This window comes from Pristiophorus japonicus, chromosome 5, assembly GCF_044704955.1.
Source record: "Pristiophorus japonicus isolate sPriJap1 chromosome 5, sPriJap1.hap1, whole genome shotgun sequence".
NCBI classification, from domain to species: Eukaryota; Metazoa; Chordata; class Chondrichthyes; family Pristiophoridae; genus Pristiophorus; species Pristiophorus japonicus.
The window spans coordinates 122,051,755-122,076,190 of NC_091981.1; the positions used below are offsets into that span (position 1 = coordinate 122,051,755).

The following is a 24,436-nucleotide window of genomic DNA, read 5'->3' on the forward strand; positions in this document are numbered from 1 at the left end:
CCAACCGCCCTCACTCAGCTGATGAATCAGTACTCCTCCATGTTGGACAACATTTGGAAGAAGTACTGAGTAACAAGTGCACAGACTGCATTTCTGTGGGGGACTTCAATGTCCATCACCAAGAGTGGCTTAGTAACACCACTACTGACCGAGCTGGCCGAGTGTTCGAGAACATAGCTGCCAGGCTGAGCTTGCAGCAGGTGGTGAGAGAACCAACATGAGGGGAAAACCTACTAGACCTCATCCTCACCATTCTTCCTGTTGCAGATGCATTTGTTCATGACAGCATTGGTAGCAGTGACCACCGCACAGTCATTCACACTGAAGACACCCTCCATCGTGTTGCGTGGCACTACCACTGGACTAAATGGGACAGATTCAGAACATATCTAGCAGCTCAGAAGTAGGTATCCATGAGGCGCTGTGGGCCATCACCAGCAGCAGAATTATATTCCACCACAATCTGTAACCTCATGTTCCTCACTCTACCATTACTACTAAGTCAGGGGACTAAACCTGGTTCAATAAGGAATGCAGAAGAGCATGCCAGGAGCAGCACCAGGCGTATCTAAACATGAGGTACCAACCTGGGGAAGCTGCAACACAGGATTACATGCATGCTAAACAACGGAAAGTCCCCATCATCAAAGAAGCCAGTCTTCAGCCAATTCAATTCACTCCATATGATAGCAAGAAATGGCTGAGCGCACTGGATACAGCAAAGACTATGGGCCCCGACAATATCCTGGTTGTCGTGCTAAAGACTTGTGTTCCAGAACTAGTCGCGCCTCTAGCCAAGCTGTTCCAGTACAGCTGCAACACTGGCATCTACCTGACAATGTGGAAAACTGCCCAGGTATGTCCTGTCCACAAAAAGCAGGACAAATCCAATCTGGCCAATTACCGCCCCATCAGTCTACTCTCAATCATCAGCAAAGTGATGGAAGACATCGTTGACTGTGCTATCAAGCGGCACTTGCTCACCAACAACCTGCTCACTGATGCCCAGTTTGGGTTCCATCAGTACCACTCAGCTTCAGACTTCATTACAGCCTTGGTCCAAACATGGACAGAAGAGTTGAATTCCAGAGGTGAGGTGAGAGTGACTGCCCTTGAAATCAAGGCAGCTTTGACTGAGTGTGGCATCAAGGAGCCCCTGTAAAACATGAAGTCAATGGGAATCAGGGGGAAAACTCTCCACTGGCTGGAGTCATACCTAGCACAAAGGGAGGTGGTTGTGATGGCTGAAAGTCAATCATCACAGCCCCAGGACATTGTTGCAGAAGTTCCTCAGGGCAGTGTCTTAGGTCCAACCATCTTCAACTGCTTCATCAACGACCTTCCCTCCATCATAAGGTCAGAAGTGGAGATGTTCACTGATGATTGAACAGTGTTCAGTACCATTCGCAACTCCTCAGATAATGAAGCAGTCCATGTCCACATGCTGCAAGACCTGGATGATGTTCAGGTTTGGGTTGATAAGTGGCAAGTAACTTTCGCGCCACACAAGTCCCAACCAATGACCATCTCTAACAAGCGAGAGTCTAACCACCGCCCCTTGACATTCAATGGTATTACCATCACCGAATCTTCCACCATCAACGTCCTGGGAATCACCAATGACCAGAAACTTAACTGGACCAGCCACATAAATATTGTGGCAACAAGAGCAGGTCAGAGTCTGGATATTCTGTGGCGAGTGTCTCACCTCCTGATTACCCAAAGCCTTTCCACCATGTAAGGGGTGGTTTGCAGGGGGTCAGCTTTCCCTTCTGACCTTATATGAGCGGTTCCGAATCGCTCCCACACCCTTGGTTCTAGACACTGGAATTATGAAGGGACTGTGACAGACTTGGACAGACAATCGGTTTCAAGGTAGGAAGCTGGTATGGCTTTATTGTGTTTAAAAAGAAGTAAAAGGCACACACACACAGACCAATACACACTGAAGGGTACAACACATTGAATAAATTGTCAAATTACAGCCTGTGGGGAAAATAATACAGCTTAAACTCTAAATGGGGTAAAGAGGAGAATGCAGCTACATTTACACAAGTTATCCCAGCCTCCCCCCTCCCAATTCCCCTAACTAACTAAGTTATAGCTCTGAGGGTTCAGGGGCTACGCTCACCAATCCCTTTAGACAGTTGCCGGTGAATCATGGTTTCGGGGTTTGCTGCACTTGGCCTTCGAGGCGAGCCGTACCCCGGACGGAGGAGAGGACTTCGGACTGCGTGGTCTTCAGTTGGGTTGCGTCCGTTGATGCGGTAAGTTGCGTTTCGGATGTATGGGATAAGTACCCACTTTCTTTGGTTTTAGTTAGTCCTTTTAGGTAATTTCTCACCCGTTGGCCGTTCAGAAGTAGATTGTGGAGTGGAAATAAATGTTGATTCTTCGTTTTTTGCTGAGTTGGTTTTGGTTGGTCGTTTCGCTGGTTGTGGTAGCCCGGGTTTGTCAATTTGGTTGCTGACAACCTTCCATTTCGTGGGCCTCGTGCTCAGTCGGTCCTTGATGATTTCTTGTAGGTTCCTTCACGACTCCATTTCTTCACTCCGGCTGCTTGTGTCTGTCTATGTTCGAGTCTGTGTTCTGCTTTGTTCTGAGTTCTGCTATTCTGTGTTCTGCTAGCTTTGTGTTCTGCTTCTCTCCTGTGTTCTGCTAGTTTTTGTGTTCTGCTAGCCTTTCCTTGTAAAACTGGGGGATAGATATATCCCCCCAAAAAAGGCTCCGTTATCTCCCATCAAATCTCTTGGGCTCGGTTTAAACTGTTCTGTCCATTGATTTTCAAATGTCTCCTTTGTCAGCAGTAACTCGATTAGGGTGTGAGAATGTGCTATCACTGGTTTTGCATTGTTTTAGGATTGTCCAGTTTTTCTGACCATGATTTCCATTGTGCTTGATTGGGTAATTCGATTATCTCTTAGGGGGTGAATAGTTCCTCCAGACAGTCTGGGATCCTTAATACATGAATTTTCTTCAGACGTTGGCTCCACATCCTGTATTTGGTGACTCTTTTTCGCAGCCAAAATGTTGTAGAATCTTAAAATTGATATGCTCCTTCCCATAGATGTTTAGGGGATCTCAAGCTTCTGTAATTTAGGTCCATTTTGAATTCCCTTTCCTATGAGTCCAAACACTGGGGGGGTCTCCATGAATGCATCCCCTTTTATCCCCTGCAGGCTTCGTCTGTCCCTTTAAACTCATTTTAAAAGCCCAGAAAGGGATTCTTCTCCTCTGCAGGGGAAAGGTACCTGGAATCTTTGCGAGATATTGATAAATTCTACAACCATCTACAAGATACAAGTCAGGAGTTTGATGGAACACTCTCCACTTGCCTGGATGAGTGCAGCTCCAACAACATTCAAGAAGCTCGACACCATCCAGGACAAAGCAGCTTGCTTGTTTGGCACTCCATCCACCACCTTCAACATTCACTCCCTCCATCACCTGCAATGTGTACCATGTCCAAGATGCACTCAGCTACTCGCCAAGGCTTCTTCAGCAGCAGCTCCAAAACCCGTGACCTGTACCACCTAAATGGACAAGGGCAGCAGGTATATGTGAACACCATCATCTCCAAGTTCCCCTCTAAGTTACACATTATCATGACTTGGAAGTATATCGCCGTTCCTTCATCGATGCTGTGTCAAAATCCTGGAACTCCCTCCGTAACAGCATTGTGGAAGTACTTTCACTCCAGGGACAGCAGCGGTTCAAGAAGGCGGCTCACCACCAAGTTTTCAAGTACAATTAGGGATGGGCAATAAATGCTGGCCTTACCAGCGATGCCCAAATCCTATGAATGAATAATAAAAAATAAAAAAATTTCCCCACTGCGGCCTAAGCCCATCAATCTCCTTCCCAACCCGTTAACCCCATCCACTGCTAACCCTTTGGACTCTGCCAGTGGACCAACATGGCCAGTCCTCTTCACATTGCCCCTCAGAATGCCTGTTCAATTACGAACAAACACTAGCCATTGTGGATGATTGCATTGACATCCTGACATGACAAAAACTTGCCTTGCGTGTGGTGACACCAGTCCCTTTACTAAAGCCTGCCATCCCCACCCCGGCTGTACTTTCCACCACCAGCCTAGCTCAAAGCGCGTGGCCATCTCCATCCATTTCCTTGAAACCGCTACGACCCACATCCCCCTCTCACCTTCGAACACCACTTCCTCCTACATCTTCCCCTGGAAAAACTGACCCCAAGTCACTAACAACTGCACTTTAAAATTCTGTGTTTGTGTGTGTGTGTGTGTGTGTGTTTGTTTGTGCGGCGGCCCGGCCCGGAAATCGGCGCGGTCCCAGCCTGCAAGACCACCAGCTGGCCAGGGCCATTGTTGGGAGCAGCGTGAGACGGCATACCACTGCAGGGAGCAGCGCGTGCTGCTGCAGGAGGGCGACGGCTACAAAGCCATGTCACTGATTGCAGTGCGGGCAGGCACAGCAGGAAGGGCAAAGGAACGGCAAGAGTCCGTAGAGGGAAGTGACCGGGGCCCAGGAGAGGCGTGAGTTCGGGGCCCAGGGGCAGCATGGGCCAGCCCACACTGTGATATGTGTGCGCATTGGTTCCGTGCAGCAGAGCTGGACTCCAGTTAGTCTTGGGTAATCCTTGCCAGTGGGGGGCTTGTGTGCAACGGCCACCACATGTTTAAAAAAAATCCAAGCACAGGCATCTTCCACTCTTCGTTATGTAGTTCGGGATCCGGAACATTAGGTCCTTCATTGAAACACCTATGAACTCATCCCTTTTTGGCGTGGAAGCAAGTCATCCTCGATACAAGGGACTGCCTATGCTTAAAACTCCCAACTGTCTAGCCTTTGGCTCTCCGTTCTCCACAATACTTCTGCAGCTATTGACCTGCTCAACCATCCGTCACCTTCACTTTTGATGCTCTTGTGCCCAGTAAAACCCATATTCTGCCTCACCCTCGTCGTTTCCCTGTCTTCGCTCCCTTAAGTGCAAGGGGTGCACGCAAACGTATCTAGTGCTCAACCAATTTAGCCATCCATCGCTAGATGTATAGATAGAGTTATAACAGTGGAACACCACCTAAATTAGCCTCCCCTGCCCTAGCAAGGAAGGCCACCAACCACCTCTTCACAACCTCACTACATGCAAATAATGCTGGGGTGGGGCCAGCAATCTGTGGTTATTTTTGCTAACCCCAGGGACCATCAGGAGAGGGGTGGCAGTCATCCATGGGACAGCTGTGGAAGGTCTACTGAATGTCCTTTCAGAGAGAACCCAGTATAGGACATCACTCCCTCTCTTGACCCGCAGCTTACCTTTTTTAGGCCTTGATGCAGTGGTAGCACTCTTGCCTCTGAGTCAGTCGGTTGTGGGTTCAAACCACAGTCCAGAGACTAGAGCACATAATCTAGGCTGACCGTTCGGTACAGTACTGAGGAAGTACTGCACTGTCAGAGCTGCTGTCTTTCAGATGAGACATTAAACCGAGGTCCTGTGTGCTACCTGCCCATTCTCTGCAGGCAGTTAAAATTGACCCTTACATTTATAAAATACTTCATTTACCGTGGTGCTTTCAGAAATGCTGAGGAAGTAAAAGCCAAGTTCATTCCTTCTTTAAAAAAAATGTAATCCTCACATCTTTAGAACGCTTCAGTGGCCTCCTCATTTCTGGGGCTGCAGCAAATGTCCCACTTCAGCACTATCTGTATCTCTCTCCAGCAGTGGTGGGCTCCCTCTCCCTGATGGAGTTCCTGTTCGCAGCCTGCCGTGTGCAGATCGTGTAGTCAGAGTAGCAGTCAGAAGTCTCATCCCAACCGTCCTCTGGTGGATGGAGGGAAATTACCCTGTGCATACATCTAAATTACTCTACAGTTATTTTAAATGAGGTATCACCTCTATTAAAATAGAAGGATAGACAGAAAGGAAAAGGAGATGGGGTAGCGTTGCTGGTTAAAGAGGGGATTAACACAATAGTAAGGAAGGATATTAGCTTGGATGATGTGGAATTTGTATGGGTAGAACTGCAGAACACCAAAGGGCAGAAAACGCTAGTGGGAGTTGTGTACAGACCACCAAACAGTAGTAGAAAGGTTGAGGATGACCACAAACAGGAAATAAGGGATGCGTGCAATAAGGGTACAGCAGTTATCAGGGGTGACTTTCATCTACATATAGATTGGGCTAATCAAACTGGTAGCAATACGCTGGAGGAGGATTTCCTGGAGTGTATAAGGGATGGTTTTCTAGACTAAGATGTCGAGGAACCAACTAAAGAGCTGGCCATCCCAGACTGGGTGTTGTGTAATGAGAGAGGATTAATTAGCAATCTTGTTGTGCGAGGCCCCTTGGGGAAGAGTGACCATAATATGGTAGAATTCTTCATTAAGATGGAGAGTGACACAGTTAATTCAGAGACTAGGGTCCTGAACTTAAAGAAAGGTAACTTCAATGGTATGAGACGTTAATTTGCTAGGATAGACTGATACTTAAAGGGTTGACGGTGGATAGGCAATGGCAGACATTTAAAGATCACATGGATGAACTTCAACAATTGCACATCCCTGTCTGGCATAAAAATAAAACAGGGAAGGTGGCTCAACCGTGGCTAACAAGGGAAATTAGGGATAGTGTTAAATCCAAGGAAGAGGCATATAAATTGGCCAGAAAAAGCAGCAAACTTGAGGACTGGGAGAAATTTAGAATTCAGCAGAGGTGGACAAAGGGTTTACTTAGGAAGGAGAAAATAGAGTATGAGAGTAAGCTTACAGGGAACATAAAAACTGACTGCAAAAGCTTCTATAGATATGTGAAGAGAAAAAGATTAGTGTCGGTCCCTTGCAGTCAGAATCAGGTGAATTTATAATGGGGAACAAAGAATTGGCAGACCAATTGAACAAATACTTTGGTTCTGTCTTCACTAAGGAAGACACAAATAACCTTCCGGAAGTACTCGGAGACCGAGGGTCTAGCGAGAAGGAGGAACTGAAGGAAATCCTTATTAGTCAGGAAATTGTGTTCGGGAAATTGATGGGATTAAAGGCCGATAAATCCCCAGGGCCTGATAGTCTGCATTCCAGAGTACTTAAGGAAGTGGCCCTAGAAATAGTGGATGCATTGGTGGTCATTTTCCAACATTCTATAGACTCTGGATCAGTTTCTATGGATTGGAGGGTTGTTAATGTAACCCCACTTTTTAAAAAAGGAGGGAGAGAGAAAACAGGGAATTATAGACCGGTTAGCCTGACATCGGTAGTGGGGAAAATGTTGGAATCAATTATTAAAGATGTAATAGCAGCGCATTTGGAAAACAGTGACAGCATCAGTCCAAGTCAGCATGGATTTATGAAAGGGAAATCATGCTTGACAAATCTTCTAGAATTTTTTGAGTATGTAACTAGTAGAGTGGACAAGGGAGAACCAGTGGATGTGGTGTTTTTGGACTTTGAAAAAGATTTTGACAAGGTCCCACACAAGAGATTGGTGTGCAAAGTTAAAGCACGTGGTATTGGGGGTAATGTATTGACGTGGATAGAGAACTGGTTGGCAGACAGGAAGCAAAGAGTATGAATAAATGGGTCCTTTTCAGAATGGCAGGCAGTGACTAGTGGGGTACCGCAAGGTTCAGTGCTGGGACCCCAGCTATTTACAATATACATTAATGATTTAGATGAAGGAATTGAATGTAATATCTCCAAGTTTGCAGATGACACTAAACCGGGTGGCAGTGTGAGCTGTGAGGAGGACGCTAAGAGGTTGCAGGGTGACTTGGACAGGTTAGTTGAATGGGCAAATGCATGGCAGATGCAGTATAATGTGGATAAATGTGAGGTTATCCACTTTGGTGGCAAAAACAGGAAGGCAGAATATCATCTGAATGGAGACAGACTAGGAAAAGGGGAGGTGCAACAAGTCCTGGGTGTCGTGGTACATCAGTCATTGAAAGTTGGCATGCAGATACAGCAGGCAGTGAAAAAGGCAAATGGCATGTTGGCCTTCATAGCGAGAGGATTTAAATATAGGAGCAGGGAGGTCTTACTGCATTTGTACAGGGTCTTGGTGAGGCCACATCTGGAATATTGTGAACTGTTTTGGTCTCCTAATCTGAGGAAGGACATTCTTGCGATTGAGGGAGTGCAGCGAAGGTTCACCAGACTGATACTTGGGATGACAGGACTGACAGATGAAGAAAGACTGGATCGACTTAGCTTATATTCACTGGAATTTAGAAGAATGAGAGTGGATCTCATAGAAGCATATAAAATTCTGACAGGATTGGACAAGTTAGATGCAGGAAGAATGTTCCCGATGTTGGGGAAGTCCAGAACCAGGGGTCACAGTCTAAGGATAAGGGGTAAGCACTTAGGGTGGAGATGAGGAGAAACCTCTTCACTCAGAGAATTGTGAACCTGTGGAATTCTCTACCACAGAAAGTTGTTGAGGCAAATTCATTCGATATATTCAAGGAGGAGTTAGATGTGGCCCTTACAGCTAAAGGGATCAAGGGTGTGGAGAGAAAGCAGGAATGGGGTACTGAAGTTGCATGATCAACCATGATCATATTGAATGGTGGTGCAAGCTCGAAGAGTCGAATGGCCTACTCCTGCACCTATTTTCTTTGTTTCTAAAAGAGAGAATTTTAATTCCGGCATATAAAGCTTTTGTATGATAATGTCACCAACAACTATTTCTAACTATAGAGTTTTATTCTATTCATCCAAGTTGGCACATCATTCTATTTGGGGTTTTCAGAGTGCTGATATACAATATACCACTTAGGATGTTTTCATCAGCAATGAAACTGGCTCACAACAAAGGTGGCACCATCATGTAGCTCTTTTCAGTTAGCAGAACTTTGATGCAGTTGATTTTGTCGTATTCGTTGACAACACCTGGCTCGAAGCAGAAATGGTGTGGGGGCCAATAGGGAACCCTATAAGTAGTCATGTGGAATAAAAATAGAAAATGCTGGAAATACTCAGCAGGTCAGGCTGCATCGGTGGAGAGAGAAACAAAGTTAACGTTTCAGGTCGATGACTCTTCTTCAGTAATCATGCAGCCATGTCCCCTGTAGCAAGTATGTCGGTTCATTTGATGCTTATTTTTCACGAGTAAACATAGCACTGTGGAAACATAGACGATTCTCTGGTCTAGAATTCCAAGAAATGACTTTTTCTTCAATTTTGAAATAATATTCTAATGTCCAACATAAAGCCAGTCTTCCCTAGATTCAGGGTCTGTGAGTTGAAGATCATTACCGATGAAAAAAGCTTCTCGTTGAAATATAGTACAACTCCCAATGGAATTTAATAAAGTGGCTTTGGATCATGGGAAATTGTTGTCAATGGCTTTGCGATTTACTTAGTGTAGTCATTAAAATATTAATGAACTTTGTGCGTTAAATAATGAAACCAACACATAGTGCCAAAATATATAGTTGGAGATGCTGAAACATTTTCAGAGACTAATGGAAGTAACACCTTGTAGTTGCATGCTTTGCAGACTTCTAAAACTTCTAAAACTTCCCTCCTACATAATCCTTCCATTATGCTTTTAAAGTGTGTTAGGATTTGTTACTAAGCATTGCAACACAACTCCAGTCAAAACAATGCAGAATAGTGGACACCAAGTAGGATTAAGGGACACTGAGGTGGGGGCGCGGGGGGTCGGGGTGGGGGGGGGGATATTCTCATATTCTCTGACAACCATGGGGTAAGTGTAGTGAAGCACAGCACCAGTGGCAGGGCCTCTCGCGGCAACCAAAAGGGAGCTTTGCAGCCATATTGCCAACGCGTTCACACCAACTTAAAAAATGGGCAAGGAAAAGATACACATCAACATTGTGGTAATTGGACATGTCGGCTCCAGTAAATCTATGACCACTGGTCATCTCATTTACAAATGTGGTGGAATTGATAAGAGAACCACAGGTGCTTTGCCCACAATGTTCCATCCACTGAATACAATAGACAGAAGATAATGGCAGAGTGCATGCAATTTTGAGATCCTCATCAGCTGCTTACAAGCACCCACTAGTGGCGCTGTGTCTTGCTAATTTAAACCTTTTGCGATAACATTATAAACGTAAACATACAGGCAAAGTTTCCCATGTTCACTGTTTGTAGCAAAGTGATATAAGCTTTCTAAATCAACAGGTTTATCATTTTGCCGGAATGATCTGAGGAAATCTTTCCACTATGTTTACAATTTTACTAGCACAACTTAATGCAAAAGAAAGCCACGTGAAATATTGTGATAACAATCTGAGGGCTTTCCAGTAAATGTTTAAAGAAGCTTACCTCTTTAGTATGTGGAGGAAAGTGAGGATGACTCAAGTTCAGCTCAAGACTGAATACTCCATGACAACATCAGTCATGAAGAGTCAAGTAGGGAACGTTGTAAGGAAGTTACATTGTTTACTACAACTACAAAATAAAACATAACATTCGTATGTTGTGGTAAATGTGGAATAGCTTGTTTAAGCGTTCTCCACATTCCACTAAACCACAGGATTAGTTATGTTGGCAACAATATCTTGAATGCTGATACGACTGACATTTGAGCCATTGGAAATGTCAATTTTATATACTTTGCAAATAACCTGCAGCTGTAAACTAGTCTGCAGATCAGGCTGCAAGTATAACAATACAAAGTATCAGCCATGGCTCAGTTGGTAGCACTCTCACCTTAAAGGGGAGGGCACACTGCTGTGTCTGCCATGTTATTTTTTTTTGTCGACTGACTGCCAAGTCGAGCCGACAATTATGATCGTGGGTTCGGCCGGGCCACCAACAAGCAGCCTAGCACACCCTTTTGGGTGCCAGGCCGCTGGCCCGGTCGAAACCCTCCTTGGTAGCCCAGTATTTGCCACTAAAGTGCCTGCAGAGTTTGCAGCGACCCTCCCCTTTAAGGTGAGAGACGTTGTGACACGCTAGCGTGATGACATCATCAGTGCGGCGCTGATGCCGGACTGTGTCGACTACTCCGCCCCGCCCCCACTTCCGTCCCGCTAGTGACGGCCACTCTGCCCCACCCCCACTTCCGCTCCCATGATGAGGTCCCGCTCCAAAAAAAGTCCCTGAAGTGCTAAATTTCGACGGTTAGGCCATCCCATGCATTGAGGTGGCCAGAACACATCGAAATCGGTAGGTGCACTTCGTTTTGGGTGCTGGACAATTTCGGCCCCTAGAGCACAAAAATTTAAGCTGACACTTCTTGTGCAGTACTGAGGGAGCACTGTCAAAGGTGACATCTTTCAGTTGAGATGTTAAACCGAGATGCTGTCCACCCTCTCAGGTGGATGTAAAATATTCCACGGCTCTATTTTGAAGAAGAATCGGGAAGCTATCCTCGGTGGCCTCATCAGTATTTATCCCTTAACCAACATCACAAAAAAGCAGATTATCTGGGCATTATCACATTGTTGTTTGTGGAAGCTCGCTATGCATTAACTGGCTGCCACGTTCCCTACATTACAACAGTGACTACACTTCAAAAGTACTTTGGCAGTAATCAAGATTTATCACGCCATTAAAATTATACTTTTTCTGGTGAGTTTAGTGGGTATCTATCACACAAATACAGCAACTTCATGCCATCCCATATGTTTCAATGCCGAATCTCTCAGCGAGATACCATTAAAGCAAAGCTTCTGGAGGAACAGGGAAACTCGGACTGCAATTTTCAGATTTCTGCTTTTAACTGTGCATGTGTATTTGCGGAAGGTGCTGTCCAGTTTATACTTTAATAATGGTGAGCACTTGTAGCCTCATTGTTATTTCTACAGCAAAATCCCGCCCCATTGTCTTATTGCTGTTTGTGGGACTTTGCTGTGTGCAAATTGGCTGTCGCATTCCCTACGTTACAACAGTGACTGCACTTCAAAAGTACTTCATTGGCTGTAAAGCGCTTTGAGGCATCCTGAGGTCGTGAAAGGTGCTATATAAATACAAATCTTTCTTTCTTACATAGAAATACACCTTTAAAAATGTACCGATAAAGCACTCTGATCATTTTCTATAAACTAATGCTGAAGTGCGGGATTTTAATACTGAGTTTTTTTTGTATGTGACCCCTGAAAATCCTCTTTAGTTGGTGGTGACGATATGAAGTTCCCAAGACCTGCACTTTGGACAGCGTGCACATTAGCTGCTCTCTCACCTACCGTAGATCTGGGGAATTACAATAAAGGTAATTTCAAGAATTTTCCTGCTCTCTCATGTTGTGTGTTAACTGTGAACAGAAAATCTTCATTGTTTTGTGTGATATGAATACTAATAACCATGTATACAACAGTGTCTGTGCCTCCTTTTAATGGAATTCCTCACCTCCAGGAAGCCTGAATGCAGTTTCAGTTGAGAATAGAATTCAAGCTCAGCTTTCTTTATTTTTAAGCAATGTTTGTGATAGATACTGATTAATTCAGAATCAAATGTAAAATCTGAAGTATGTTGAAGTAGTAATTTGGAATGTTTGAATGATTCTAAAGTTAAATATGAGCTGAGTTACTCTAGTCTCATCCCAGTTAACAAAATGCACTGGATCAAATCTACTCTCAGATACTGCGGGGGATAAATTTGGGAGCGCCCATAATGTAGATAGTGCTACGGTAGAAGCCCGCACAAGCTAGTGCTCCAATTTCTAGGTAAGTGATTGGGTTAGATCGTGGGGATCTGGAGGAGGAATAGGTGGTCTTGGAGTCCGAGATCAGGGTTCGGTGGGGAATCAGGTAGGATGATCACAAGCCTCAGGAAAAATGTTGGGGTGATGTCAGCAGGTCAGTAATGAGCGCTGTTGGCGGGGCTAAGGGGAGGTCGGAGATACTAAGACCGGGAGTGGCAGTGATCACAGTAAGTACTTATCACATGGTGTTTAGAATTGGTTTTCCCGAAGGCAATCAGCGCTAGTGCTGGCCGCCTCAGGGCAAACCAAAGTTGCAGCAATGACCAGAAGTTGACCTTAGGCATCTTATGACTAATGTTTCAGATCTGGGTTAGGGCCACCTCTTGTTTGTTCTTTACCTGCGCACTTCCCCTCAGAAGTATGCGCAAACATCTTTGACCCCATTTTTGATCCTTATGTAGCTGCGTAGCACCTAAAAAACAGGTACTACATGTCCCAATTTAGCCCCCTAAATGTTGGATACTTTCTTAGTTGGATGTAGATCCTTGAACCTGTTTTGCCAAACAATGAGCTCATGATCTCAACCCAAATTTTCAGGAGAAATTGCTCAGGCTAGATAAGGTGTCATTCCATAGGGAGAATAATACATTTGTAAGTCAGCAGCTCAGGACAATCTTTTGTATGGTTTAGTGGCCACTTAGATACGATAGCAAAGTTTAGGGGCACATTAACTGCCTGCGGCCATCCCTTCACGCACAAGTCACCAGTACTTTGTAACTGGCCCGATTGAAAGCAATCGTGTTAAGTGAGCCAGAATGCTCTAATATAGTGAGAATGGTTTGTAAGCTAGTTTGAGATGTGCTGTTGAGTTTAAAATCATTTCATTTCAACCAGGACACCAGCTATGTTACAAGATCAATATTGGACTCCATATCAACTGCAAATGTGAAAAGTATTGCCAGTGTATGGTATAGCATTTGATTCTGAAGGGAAATGTAATGCTGCTTGACACATCTGACACTTTCATATTCTGAGACAAGATAAAGGATTAGTTTTAAGTTTCATGTTCATTGGGTATCTGAGGAATTGAAGCTACATTAAATCTGAGGTTACATTTCGGTAAACTATTAGTGATTGAGTTGGGAGCCGTTTGCAGCAAAGATAAATATAGGGACCTATAAAACTTGGAGTATTTTTTAAAAGCTGCAGTAGATCCATTTTATAACAAAATCTTATTGAAAGTGGGATAGGGCAGGAAAGTGGAGTTGATATCGAAGCCACGATCTTATTGAATGGCGAAGAAGGCTTGATGAACCTTACGTCCTACTCCTGTTCCTATTTCTTAAGCATTCATCCCTGCCCAGGAAGAAGCCTCATTGTAGTCAGTAGAGGAGCTCAAATCTTAATAAGCTTACCCGGCCCATCTTCACATGAGGATGAGTACTTTGCTACTTCTTAAGGATTGTAGCAAGAAGGTGTATATTGATTGTGAATGTACAATTATTAAGTGTTTCAAGAGTTTTCAGGGAATCAAAACCCTCTTGCTTCGTGAAAGAAAGCATTTTTGTTTGGCTGAAACAGCTTAGGATTGCCAGTGCGGTAAACCAGTCATTAGATCTGAACATCTTAATAGTTTAGATGGTAGGAATCCAGAAATCACAGTTGAAGGGAAGCACCACATGATAAGAAAAATATAATTTTGTTATCTATTTGCTTCAATTAAGCAAGCAATAGGAGTCCCATTAACAAGGATTTATTGAAATTATCCAGCATTCTTCAGAGTGGAGTGGGAATGGTTATTTTGCTGTATAGAATAATGTCCCAGAAATTGCGGCCGGAGGGTTCCTGCGGACGGATGCCTCCGACCTGAAAAATTTCTACGAACTTACCTTGTAGTCCAGGAGGTTCGGAGACTTGCGGTCCTGGGCCTCTAGGAGAAGGCCTGCGTAGAGGCCCACATATCTCAGGGATGTAGGTGCTTCGCAAGTGTCCCTGGGATCAGGTGGGTCAGCCTAATCAAGTAAAGTAGGGCTATTCCCAGTCATGTGTGGTGAGTTCCGTATCTACAGAATCATCATAAGTATGAATGGGAATACCCCCCCAAAATACACAAACACTCAAAATAAAATAAAAAATTGATCACATCATTAAACTTAATCAAAATGGAATTTAATTAATTATTTAAAACAAAAATTTTATTTTTTGAAAACTAAATGTACATATTTTAAAGGATTTAAAAATAAACTTATCTTATTACTCAGGTGTTTACATGGTTAAATTATTGAAAAAATAATATTTTTCTGTCCTTTAAATGTCTTCCGCTGATAAGAATTTCAGTCATAAGAATTTCAAGGGCATTCGCTGGGCAGAAGTTGGTTAAATAGCCCAACTCTGCCTGCGGAGGCCTTTTACTTCTGGATACATGCGATCTGTCAAGAGGATACTTGACAGATCGCAAATTACCGGGTTTAGGCGCATGCGCAGTGCATGCCAAACCCGTAACATGCGGGGGACCCTACGGGCATGTGCGCACCTCGTAACTGCCCGTAGGGGCCACAAATTCAGGGCCAATGTACTCGAGATAACATCTGCTGAATACCAATGTTCTTTTTTTTCTTATTGATAAGATAGCTGGGAACTCTCACAAATTTGTTATATGTGTGATAGTTGTTAAAGCACTGCAGTCTCGGCAGGAATTTGATCCTGAGAAACAGAAACTTGTGAAGTAAACATGATATTGTCATTCCACTCGGCTGTCATACCCTGAAGTCGCGTCAGGAGGCCAACCTTGAAGTTAGGAGGCAGCTGTATGTGACTCTGATCAAATTCCTCTGTGTACAGTCAACCCCAGAGGCCGATTGACATTTACTTGGATCCTACAATTTTCCTAACAAAAGCAGTTGAATGGAATCAGAAGGTTGTTGAATTTAAGTCCCAGGATAGCCTGTCACTTGAACTTAATTACTTCATTTTGACTATGTTGCATTTATTCAAATGGTGGATGCGGCAATAAACACTAATTTAGGGGAAAAGGAAAACAACTGCTCCCTCAATGTTAATATTAGGTATGAAATACAATGCTAACCCCTAAACTGAGACAATTACCTTTGCCTTGCTTGGGATATGGGAAGGGTGTGGGGGTCAGGGTTTAGGAGGGAAGGTTCACTCAGTACCAGAACTTATAGAATCATAGAAATTTACAGCACGGAAGGAGGCCATTTCAGCCCATCATGTCCGCGTCGGCCGAGCAAGACTATCTAGCCTAATCCCACTTTCCAGCACTTGGTCCATAGCCCTGTTGGTTATGGCTTTCTGCCTCTACCACCCTTTCAGGCAGTGACCCCCACCACCCTCTGGGTAAAGATATTTCACCTCATATCTTCTCTATATCTCTCCCCAATTACTTTAAATCTATGCCCCCTGGTTGTTGACCCCTCTGTAGAGAGAAACAGGTCCGTCCTACCCACTCTATCCAGGGCCCTCATAATTTTATACACCTCAATCAGATCTCCCCTCAGTCTCCTCTGTTCCAAAGAAAATAGACCCAGCATCTCCATTCTTTCCTCATAGTCAAAATGCTCTAGTCCAGGCAACATTCTTGTAAATCTCAGCACCCTTTCCAGTGCAATCACATCTTTCCTGTAATGTGGTGACCAGAACTGCACACAGTGCTCCAGCTGTGGCCCTAACTAGTGTTTTATGCAGTTTAAGCATAACCTCCTTGCTCTTGTATTCCATGCCTCATCTAGTAAAGGCAAGTATTCTATATGCCTTCTTAACCACCTTATCTAACTGGCCTGCTACCTTCAGGGATCTGTGGACCTGCACTCCAAGGTCCCTTTGTTCCTCTACACTTTTCAGTGTCATACCATTTAATGTGCATTCCCTTGTCTTGTTAGACCTCCCCAAATGCATGACCTCACACTTATCCTTAGTGAATTCCATTTGCCACTGTTCTGCCCACCTGACCAGTACATTGATATCTTCCTGCAGCCTGCAGCTTTCTTCTTCATTATCAACCACACAGCCGATTTTAGTGTCATCTGCAAACTTCTTAATCATACCCATTGATTTTTCTAAAAAAAGCACTGGGCCCTGCGAAACCCCACTGGATACAGCCATCCAGTCACAAACCCCCCATCAACATTATCCTTTGCTTACTGCCTCTGAGCCAATTTTGGATCCAACTTGTCACTTTGCCCTGGGTGCCATGGGCTTTTACTTTTGTGACCAGTTTTCCATTTGGGACCTTGTCTAAAGCTTTGCTAAAATCCATATATACATCATACGCACTGCCCTCATTGACCCTCCTGGTTATCTCCTTGAAAAATTCAATCAAGTTAGTCAGACACCAACTTCCCTTAACAAATCCACGCTGACGGTCCTTGATTAATCCATGACTTTCCAAATGAAGATTTATCCTGTCCCTCAGGATTTTTTCCAATAACTTTCCCACCACTGAGGTTAGGCTGACTGGCCTGTAATTAGTCTATCCCTTTCTCCCTTTTTAAACAAAGGTATAACATTCACAGTCCTGCAGTCCTCTGGCACTGCACCTGTAGCCAGAGAGGACTGGAAAATGATGGTCAGAGCCTCTGCTATTTCCTCTTTTGCTTCTCTTAACAGCCTGGGATACATTTCATCCAGGCTTGGGGATTTAGCCACTTTCAAAGCTGCTAAGCCCCTTACTCTCTGACAGTCTGCTTATCTGTGTTTGGATTGCTGGGAGCTGCTGTTGTTCCAATGGTGAAGCAGTTGATGCCAGAGAGCCCAGGTCCAGGGAGAATGATCACACTATGTAGGGGCCTGAGCAATGCAGAAGAGAAATGCAGCAGGTTCATTAGAAACCTGAAGCTAGTATAACAAGTCAGTTTTGAGCTGACAACAGAGTTTGCATTGTGTGTCAGCGATGTTTTAAACTTGCATACGAGAGCAGTGTCTAATATCAAGCCAGACCATTCTCAGAACATGTGGCTTCATTGCCAGGACCACAGTGCCATCACCCAATAGATCTGATTGCTAGCTACAAAATTCTCAGCCAAATTTTGCAACTTTTCATGTGTCTGACAGCTCAATACTGCTACTCCAGTCTTTTGGGCAAGTAGGTGTCTATGGATAGCTTGCTACGCAATAGTGAGGTTTTCCATTTCTCAGTATCCCAGTCCCCCACTCAATGTATCTCCTGCTGACAGTTACATAGTGGTACTGATGGTAATTGTGGAGAAAACTGCAGCCCTAATTCCCTGCTCTGACTGGCCTACCCTCTTAGCCATGGTGGTGAACAGCCAGCAGAAGAAGGAAAATGGGCTGAACGAGTTATTGAAAAGAAATACCGCAGATCAAATAAAATCTGTTTCCCACAGGCAGGACTATAGTAATCTTGATTGTTATTCATATAAACTGCTTTCTAATAATCCAGGTTGTGGCAGAGATGGAGGGTTCCAGATTGAAATGAGTTGCAAACCATAAACAGCTGTACGACTGAAAAATAATGATTAATGTAGGACAGGCACATTGAGGTTTTCGGATATAGAAAGTGCAGTATGATTTTTATTGAAAAACATTTTAACACATTTTCCGTGCAAGTGTGCGCACTGATGGCCAAAAGAGATATTCAACTTGTGCTGGTTTCTAGCACAAAACGGGTGGTGTGATTTGGACACGCGCCGAAGTTGACGGTGAGTTTCAGTATTGGGCCTCGTTTGAATGAAACCATGAGCTGCGGTGGCAGGCTGGTCCAAGCCGGCACCAATCCTACTGCTCCTGACTCCACAGACATGAAACTATTAAAAAGTTTACCTACTTTTCATTGGGCAGCCATCAGCTTTTCCTTTAAGGACCGCTGTTCAGGTTGAAGACTCAGAACAATTGGACGGAGCATGTGTGTTATGTGCTTTGCCCACTTGCTCACTAATCTTACATCGTGTCCTAAACCCTGTTTCAAGCAGATGCCCTGCACACTTAGAATTCACCAACATCCAATTTGGGGGAGATCGGGTGCGAGAGATTGATGGCTGAAATTTGTCCCTTCAATCTTAATTTTTCACCCAAAAATCGCCAAATGAGGTTGAATTTCTCCCCCAGTAACTGATCTGTAAAATACACTGGAGAAAATGGTGCTATTTCTGCAATAATAACTCATGATTTGATTTGTTACCAGGACTTTAATTAATCTGCCTCCTGATATTCTGCTGTCACATGATATATGGTTGTGTAATGTAATGGGACCTGCTTAGTTAATAACTGTGGTGAATGTGTCTAATGTTGTATGCATAGACCGAACTGGAGTCCTCCTCTGGCTAGATTATATTAGCTAAATGTCTAACAGCTGTCCCTCAAGAATGAGACTAGATAAAGCAGCCATCTGTAAATCTGTGCAAGCAGCATAAAAATCCAAATAATCCAAACTGATTACTTGAGGCATTGCAGTGATGTAAATCAGTGCGGCTTTGAATCCGAATAAACTGCTGCCTGATTCTTCCTAATTTTAGCTGCTACAAATGAGAAGATCTTAACAGATGGGGCATTAGATCTCCAATGAATTAACGCTCTGACCAAAGGAAGCACGGGAAGTACTGATCCTGCAGGAATGAGATCCATAGTCTGCATCAGAAGTAAACATTACAAGCTTGGAATACACTCAGTTCAGGTGGATGCTACAGAACTTCAAAATTGTGGCTGATAGAAACTAATTTTTACTTAAACATCCTCAATTAAAACCATCAATAGTAAAAACAGAATAAAAACACTCAATCTGCATTGTATTGTCAAATTTTTATTTTCTCACCAATTCCTATTTCCCCCTCACCCCCGAACTACGGTTCATGGGTAACAGGCACCTTCTGGCATCCAAGTGATCATTATTCCTGCATGAGCCGATACAGTGAGTGTAGACAAGCAATTCAACGGTGCAGGGGCATCAGAGCTTCAACTATGCAGGTACATCACAGCTGACACAAATCCTGTCCTTACTCAAGGTACACACATGCACACTTTCAAAGGGGGCACTAGATCTGATCATAAGCTGGAACCCTAGCTAATTATTTAATTCCTAACCCAAGCACTCTCAGACCAATTGTAGTGCTCTTACTGCCAACTGATATTAGCTAACTCGGGACATTAGTGATTGAACCTCGGACCTTGCTAGTAGTTGTGACTCAGTTACTGAGTTAAAATAGCCCAGGCCTCAAATTAAAGTCATTGGGGGTGGGGGGGAGCGGTTAATGGGGTGGGGGGCAGGGGGAGAAGGGTTGACACATGGCCCAACCCCCACCTACTGGAAACTTGCTCCCAGTTAAATTCCCCACTTATAAACTTACTGAGCTGTAGTGGAAGTCTTTACATTAACAATAAAAACAAAAGACAAGCCCAAAATCAAAATCAATATATTAAAACATTGCTCTTGTCTTTCTCAGAGCACAAGATTATACAAAATCTGTTGATTAAGAATAATGTTACAGTTCTCAATAGAAAATATTTATGAGGTGGTTCTAGGACTGAATCTATTTGGGTTGAACAGAGAGAGAGCTGCTACATTGTTGGGAGTCTTTTTATCGAGCTCCAAGCAGTGAGAAGGAGATAGATGAGAAAATTTGTCGGCAAATTTCAAAGGCATGTAACAAAAATAGGGTACTAATTGTTATGTATGTAACCCTAGGCAACCTGTATCATACTGCCACCAGAAGGCCTACCTGTTGGAGTCCCAAGGGATCCCAGCATCCCTTTGGAGCACTGTATATAAGCAGGCCCCCCAGGCTGTACCAGCACTTTGGAGTTTAAATAAAGGAGCTAAGGCCGCACTTACTCACTGTCTACAGTACTCAGTTGCATTACTTTATTTTGAGCATAACAATTGTCGACGAGATAACGAACAACCATGCGAAAATGCAAAGAACTGTTGGTATCCTGGAGAAATTCTGAGGGGATGATTGGGAGACCTTTTTGGAGCGACTCGACCAATACTTCATGGCCAACGAGCTGGAAGGGGATGAGAATGCTGTCAAACAAAGGGCAATCCTCCTTACCGTCTGTGGGACAACAACCTTTGGCCTCATGAAGAATCTTCTAGCTCCGGTGAAACCAACAACCAAATCCAATGAAGAACCGTATACGCTGGTTCGGGAGCAACTAAATCCAAAGGAAAGCATTTTGATGGCAAGGTATCGATACTATACGTGTCAAAGGCCAGGAAGTGGTGAGCTACGTCGCCGAATTAAGGCACCTTGCAGGACATTGCGAATTCAATGGATTCCTTGAGCAAATGCTAAGAGACTTTTTTGTGCTTGGCATTGGCCATGAGGTTTTCCTCCGCAAACTATTGACTGTTGAAACACCGCATCTGAGCAAAACCATAACGATAGCCCAGGCATTTATGTCCAACAGCGATAACACCAAACACATTTCGCAGCATAAAGAGGTTTCGGCTAAGTCGTTTTCAGGCAGGAATGCATATGGCAGAATGTACACGCTGGCAACTGCAAGACCTCAGATGACTCAGAGTCTGCCATCAATTGTTAATGCGAGGCAGTTAACGCCTTGTTGGCGCTGTGGAGGTGATCATCGAGCCCATCAATGCCGCTTCAAACACTATGCATGCAAAGGCTGTGGAACAATGGGACACCTCCAGCGAACGTGCAGACGAGCTGCAAACCCTGCAAACCATCACGTTGCAGAGGAAGATCAATCCATGGTGGATCAGGCTGAACTAGAGACCCGAACCGAGGAGGCAGAAGTGTACGGGGTACACACCTTCACCACAAAATGTCCACCGATCATGTTAAAAGTTGAACTCAACGGAATTCCAGTCTCCATGGAACTGGACATGGGTGCGAGTCAGTCTATCATGAGCATAAAGGCCTTTGACAGGCTGTGGTGCAACAAGGCACACAGGTCCAAGCTTAGCCCCATTCACACCAAGCTAAGAACTTACACCAAAGAGCTGATCCCTGATTTTGGCAGTGCAAAAGTAAAAGTCTCCTATGATGGAGCAATGCACGAACTCCCACTATGGATTATACCAGGAGATGGTCCCACACTGTTCGGCAGAAGCTGGCTGGGAAAAATCCGTTGGAACTGGGACAACATCCGAGCACTCGCGTCCGTCAACGACACCTCATGTGCCCAGATTCTGAGCAAGTTCCCGTCATTGTTTGAGCCAGGCATTGGAAGTTTCTCGGGGGCGAAGGTGCAGGTCCACTTGTTTCCTGGTACATGACCCATCCGCCACAAGGCACGGGCGGTGCCATATATGATGCAAGAGAAAGTGGAAATTGAGCTGGACAGGCTGCAGCGAGAAAGCATCATTGCGCCGGTGGAGTTCAATGAGTGGGCCAGTCCAATTGTTCCGGTTCTCAAAGGCGGCATGGTCAGAATTTGTGGGGACTATAAAGTAATGATTAACCGTTTTTCGCTATAGGACCAGTACCCACTACCCAAGGCAGACCTATTTGCGACCCTGGCTGGAGGAAAGACGTTCACCAAGTTAGACCTGACCCCGGCCTACAGGATGCAGGAGCTGGAGGAATCTTGGAAAGGAATCACCTGCATCAACACACACAAAGGTCTGTTCATCTACAATAGATGCCCGTTTGGGATTCGATCGGCTGCGGCAATTTTCCAAAGGAACATGGAGAGCCTGCTAAAGTCGGTTCAACGCACCGTGGTTTTCCAGGACGACATACAGGTCACAGGTCGGGACACCATTGAACACTTGCAGAACCTAGAAGAGGTGCTAAGTCGGCTAGATCACCTTGGACTCAGGTTGAAATGCTCGAAGTGTGTTTTCCTGGTGCCAGAGGTCGAGTTTTTAGAGAGAAGAATCGCGGCAGACGGCATCAGACCCACCGACGCCAAGACAGAGGCCATCAAGAACATGCCGAGACCACAGAACGTGACGGAGTTGCGGTCGTTCCTGGGACTCCTCAACTATTTCGGTAATTTCCTACCCGGGTTAAGCACCTTGCTAGAACCCCTACATGTGCTACCATGCAAGGGAGATGACTGGGTATGGGGGAGATCACAAGAGACTGCTTTTGAGAAAGCCAGAATCTGTTATGTTCCAACAAACTGCTTGTTCTGTATAACAAATGTAAATGATTAGTGCCAACTTGCGATGCATCGTCATACGGGGTCGGGTGTGTGTTATAACAAGCTAACAAATCGGGAACATTGCCGATGCATCCAGGAGTTTGACTAAGGGTGAAAGGGCCTACAGCATCATTGAAAAAGAAGCTCTGGCATGCATTTATGGGGTGAAAAAAATGCACCAATATTTGTTTGGTCTCAAGTTTGAGCTAGAAACTGACCATAAGCCGCTCATATCACTATTTTCAGAGAGCAAAGGGATTAACAGCAATGCCTCTGCCCGCATCCAAAGATGGGCACTCACGCTGTCTGCATACAACTATGTAATCCACCACAGACTAAGCACAGAGAACTGCGCTGATGCTCTCAGTCGGCTACCAGTGCCCACCACCAGGGTGGAAATGGCACAGCCTGCAGACTTGCTCTTGGTGATGGATGCATTCGAAAATGAAAAGTCACCCGTTACGGCCCGCCAAATCAGGATTTGGACCAGCCAGGATACTTTACTGTCCCTTGTAAAAAACTGTGTCTTCCATGGGAGCTGGTCCAGTGTTCCAGCGGAGATGCATGAAGAGATCAAGCCATTCCAGTGGCGCAAAGAAGAAATGTCCATACAGGCAGAGTGTCTTTTGTCGGGTAATCGCTTGGTCTTGCCCAAGAAAGGCAGGGAAACGTTCATACACGACCTACACAGTACCCACCCAGGGAAAGTAATAATGAAAGCTATAGCCAGGTCTCATGTGTGGTGACCCAGCATCGACTTCGAGTCATGCGTGCGCCAATGCAACACTTGCTCTCAACTGAGCAATGCACCCAGAGAGGTACCGCTAAGTTTGTGGTCATGGCCCTCCAAACCGTGGTCGAGGATCCACATGACATTGCGGGCCCATTTCTAGGCAAAATGTTTTTGGTTGTTGTGGATGCTTATTCCAAATGGATTGAATGTGCAATAATGTCTGTAAGCACTGCCACAATCGAAAGCCTACGAACCATGTTTGCCTCGCACGGCCTGCCTGATGTCCTTGTCAGCAACAATGGGCTGTGCTTCACCAGTGCTGAATTCAAGGAATTCATGACCCACAGTGGGATTAAGCATGTCACATCTGCCCTGTTCAAGCCCGCATCCAATGGCCAGGCAGAACGGGCAATCCAAACCATCAAGCAAAGCTTGAAACGTGTGTCAGAAGGCTCCCTGCAGACCCGCCTGTCCCGAGTCCTGCTCAGCTACCGCACCAGATCTCACTCGCTCACCGGGGTTCCCCCAGCCGAGCTGCTCATGAAAAGGATACTCAAAACAAGGCTCTCTTGTCCACCCTGATCTCCATGATCATGTCAAGGGCAGGCGGCATCAACAAAGCATGTACCATGATCGCGCAAATTTGTCACGCGATATTGAAGTCAATGACCCCGTATTTGTACTCAACTATGGACATGGTCCCAAATGGCTTTGGCATAGCCAAAGAAGGGAGTAGGGTTTTTCAGGTCAAACTGGCCAATGGACTAACTTGCAGAAAGCATTTGGACGAAACCAAACTGCGATTCACAAACAGCCACGAGCAACCCGAAGAGGACACCCCCAACTTCGACCCTCCAACACACACACAAGCGGCAACTGACATCACTGCTGACCACGAAGCTGAACTCACCATCCACAGCAACCCGGCAAGGCTAGCTGCCCAGCAGCCCAGCGAAGAACCAACCAACTCACCTATACCTGCATTTGTACCGAGACGATCGACAAGGGAGTGAAAAGCCC

At 44.9% G+C, this 24,436-nt stretch overlaps 1 protein-coding gene across 15 annotated transcripts in view; it reads left to right on the forward strand.

The window, feature by feature from the left end:
- LOC139264436 (zinc finger protein 385D-like) overlaps nucleotides 1-24,436 on the forward strand; it is a 1,282,821-nt gene that overhangs the window by 351,398 nt on the left and 906,987 nt on the right. For all 15 annotated transcript variants that reach the window (XM_070880896.1, XM_070880908.1, XM_070880897.1 and 12 more), the window contains one exon: nucleotides 12,067-12,165. In XM_070880896.1, the coding sequence (XP_070736997.1) occupies nucleotides 12,067-12,165 (99 nt within the window). The remainder of the gene's footprint in view (nucleotides 1-12,066; nucleotides 12,166-24,436) is intronic.